At 49.6% G+C, this 3,824-nt stretch overlaps 1 protein-coding gene across 1 annotated transcript; it reads right to left on the minus strand.

Moving 5' to 3' along the window:
- Positions 1–1,492: 1,492 nt before the first annotated feature.
- On the minus strand, positions 1,493–3,116 carry LOC127694359 (transmembrane protein 92-like). Its single transcript, XM_052195921.1, has 5 exons — positions 3,036–3,116; positions 2,667–2,689; positions 2,105–2,188; positions 1,764–1,965; positions 1,493–1,594 (listed from the first exon to the last, which is right to left on the minus strand). The coding sequence occupies exons 1-5, from the start codon at positions 3,114–3,116 to the stop codon at positions 1,493–1,495; spliced, it is 492 nt and encodes a 163-aa protein (XP_052051881.1).
- Between the last annotated feature and the right edge of the window lie 708 nt (positions 3,117–3,824).

The raw sequence follows: 3,824 nt of genomic DNA on the forward strand, positions 1-3,824 counted from the left end.
CACAAGCCAGGACATAGTCATCTAGAACACCAGTTCCAGGGGATCTGACACCCTAACAAAACACTGACACACATTTTAAAGATAATAAAACTTTTCAGCCACTGAACTGCAGGAAGCAACTCTCTCCAGGCCATACCACCGAATGGAAAGCCATATACCATCTTCAATACCCTGTATACCATCTTCAATATACCCTATACCATCTTCAATATCCTATATACCATCTTCAGTATCACATAGGTAACAAGGAGGCTGAGGTGACCTCCTCCTACACTGAAAAGCCCAGTTCTCAGAGCCTGAATCTAGCTGGAACCCCCTTCCTGCCATTTTCTGTGGTGGCTCAGAGATGAGTAATATTGGGGATCCTGAATTTGAAGCCAGCCTGGTTTACTGAGAGTCCAAGAGAGACACACCTGACTTGCCGGCATACCTAAGCTGTGAGCATTGGTAGTGTGGTCTGTCTGAAGAGAAACGTGGGCCTTCAGCCCTCTGCAGTACACACAGTAAAGACAGGGGTAAGGTGCAAAAGCATGGGCACCAAAACTGTCTTTACTCATCGACCCCTCAATACAGTTCACACTCCAGGCTGTCCTCAGTCTCTCAGCCACAGGACAAAACCTTCTCTTTAGGAGTCTGAGTTCTAGTGCCTGGAACCCAGGCTCAGCAGGAGGAAGAGCAAGATGGGGTCTGCCTCCCCTCTCCCTCCAGGGGATTCCAGGAGAGGAATGTGGAAGGAAGTGCTCCTTGGCCTCACTGGACAGGAGTCTAACCATGCCTGCTTCTCCAGGCTTTCTCCCCACCCTACCTTCTCCTAGAAGCCTGTTTCTCACTTGTATCTCCCTGAGAGTTCCATACTTAGTTGAGTTCTGGTCTCCCAGGACTGGATTAGGATATCTTGGGAGGTTTCCAGTCCATTTTTTATTGCTCCCAAATCCCAGGAAGCTGAAGGTCTAAGCCTTCATCACACCTTGGATGCTCAGTCCTCCCAGCAGGTGTCAGTGCAGTCAGTCACCAATGAAGAAGTCAGAAGTGTTTCCTCAGCCTCTGATCTTTTCTCTATCCCCACTCTGCAGCCAGCTTCTGACACTCAGTGCCTGGGTTCTCACATTGCTATAGAGGGACAGTGAGGCCCTCTCTGCCCAGGTGTGGTTGGAAGATGGCTCAGTCTGTGCTGTTCAGTCTTCAATCTCTTCCAGGCACGGAAGTGCTTCTGTAGGATGGCGGGGTGTGCTGTCCAGTCAAGGTTGGCAGTCCACTAGCAATGATCTCTCTGCAACCACTACAGCCATTGCCAATTCTTAAAGCTGTCAACAACCTTGAATGTGGGACAGAGATTCTGGACCCAGCTTAGATCTCAAGACAGAACGGGAGGGGGCCGTGGTGTATAAAAAAAATTAAATTAAATTAAATCAAAGTACAAGAGACATGATGGGATCAGCAGTCATTCCAGGGTCCTGGGCTTGATGCAAGAGGTCTGTGTGTGTGAGGGAGGTCACAGGGTTGCATAGGCATTCCCTCTCATCTGACCAGCAAGGCCCTCAGGCCTGAGGCTGTAGGGAGGAGATGGTTCTGTGGGAGTTGGATTCAGAACAACCTGCAGGAGAAAAGGGATACTTGTTTTATTTAGAGTCTGGAGGCAAAGAATGGCAAATAGGGTTGGCAGAGCCACTGCCTATCCATTATCCCCCTTCCCCAACCTATTATGACAACATGTTCAACAGCTGGCCATGAAACATATTAGGTATTGGGACAGAAAGATGCACCTGACTGTAGCATGGTGGGGGATCCAAGGAGCTGACATAAATGCTCTCTAGGGGAGCAGTGAAGGGTGGTTCTGTGGTTTTCAGATGACCCCCTGTTCTGATGTCATCCTGATCTCTTCTACAATTGGGACAGAAGCACTCCAGTAGTAGCCCATAGATGAACAAGAGGGCAACCATGATCAATAAGATGATGAACAGGAACCTAGGGAGGGGGAGGGTATTGTCATGAGTTCCTAGGCCATGCTCCCTTGCCAAACCCCTTCCATCACCCACCCCCACCTTGTCTCTGGTGGACTCAGCTCTCAGTGAATGATGCCCAGAGGTGGTGACCTCCAGCTTACCTGAAGGGGTCATTTGCAGGATCCCAGGCCTTTCTTTCTGGGCAGCATTCATTGTCACAGCATGTGAATCCTTTGGGGCAGCTTCTAGTCAGGACAAAGAGACATGGGAAGATACTGATGGCATCAGAGGGTCCAACAAAAGGGTCCCTGTTTCCTTGGACTCTTAGACCCTCAGATTGAGAGCCACCCCTAGTGGGTGTGGAGTACAGTTCCATCCTGGTTTCACTGGGAGGAATCGGGGTCTGGCCTCAAGGCCTGAGTTCAGAGTTCATCAGGGCAGGATGCCATTGTTGTTCAAACAGAATGGTCATGGTGCTGATCTTCCATGGGAGGCAGCAGTGGGACATTGCCCATGTGACTCCCCCTCCCCCAGCTGTGAAAGTTTTGGGATTAGCAGCAGATCCTGAGGTTGGGGAAGCTGAGAGGGGCTATGGTGTCAGCAAAAGTGATAGGAATTAGGTGTCTGTCCCCTTATCCAGGGCAGAATCTGAGCACAGGCAGTTCCCCCACGCCCACCACGCCTTCCTTTTACTGACAATTCTAGACAAAGTCCCATACTTACAAGCTGTCACATGTGTTTACATCCTGTGGAAGAAAAAAAGACAAGGTCAGTACTCAAAGCCTGGGAGTTGGGTCTAAGGTGTGAGAATGCTTCTCCAACATGGAGATAAATCAGGTAGGTGTGTGTAAACCAGTGGTGCTTGTCCAGCATGACAGAACTCAAGAGAACACAGAGCTATTCAAGGCTACAGAGACAGTTTGAGGCCAGATTGGGAACAGGAATCTCTGTCTCACAACGAACTGTAGGCTAGTCTCTGCTCAGACATTGTTCCAGACAGTGGGTCTCAGAATCTGCCTCCCTCCAACTGCCATGTCCAGGGATAAGCCTCTGCCCATAGGGTCCTCCCAAAGTCACAGAAGACTGGCTTACCTCATTGGTGCTTACTCCTTGGAGAGTAGAAATCAGGCCAAAGATCAAGGTGAGTGTGCCCACAGCACAGGCGTCCTTCATCCCTGCAAGGGGGCTGCTGAGCTTCTGTGTATAAGGACAGGGCAAGACCTTCCCAACTTCCCTCCACCTATGGGGCCTAGCCTCAAAATAGGGGCTCAGTTACCACACCAGTCTTGGGCAGGACCAGGGCTTTAAGCTGACCTAGAGCTCAGAAAAGGGAAGTAGAGAAGACCTGGCCTTGCTTGAGTTTGAGGAATTAGGAATTGGGAGTTTAGAAGAGATTGATTTGCCAACTTTGTAAGTTGGATGGAGCAAAGCGCTGTGGATGTCCCTCTGCTGTGCTGTGCTTAAATAGCGGTTAGAACAGGGCGTGGTTGCCCAACCTTTAATCCCACCAAGGATAAGAAGGCAAATCTCTGTGAGTTCAAAGCTAGTGGGATATAATTAGTGAGATCCTGGCCAGCCAGGATTAAATTTAAAAAAAAAAAAAAAAAAGCCAGGTGGTGTTAGCACAAGCCTTTAAATCCCAGCATTCCAGAGACAAGTTACAGGTAGGTTACTGAGGCTAGCCTGGTCTACAGAGCAAGTTTCAGGTCAGCCAAGACTACACAGAGAATCCCTGTGTGATTTGGGAGGGGGAACAGGTCTGGAAAGATGACTCAGAGTTGGAGAGCAGATGTCCCTTGGACCTGGATTCTGTTTCCAGCATCTGTATACACGGTGGCTCACAGGCACCTGAAACTCCAGTTCTAGATGCTGCCAGCTTCA

Source organism: Apodemus sylvaticus, chromosome 10 (assembly GCF_947179515.1).
Source record: "Apodemus sylvaticus chromosome 10, mApoSyl1.1, whole genome shotgun sequence".
Taxonomy (NCBI): domain Eukaryota; kingdom Metazoa; phylum Chordata; class Mammalia; order Rodentia; family Muridae; genus Apodemus; species Apodemus sylvaticus.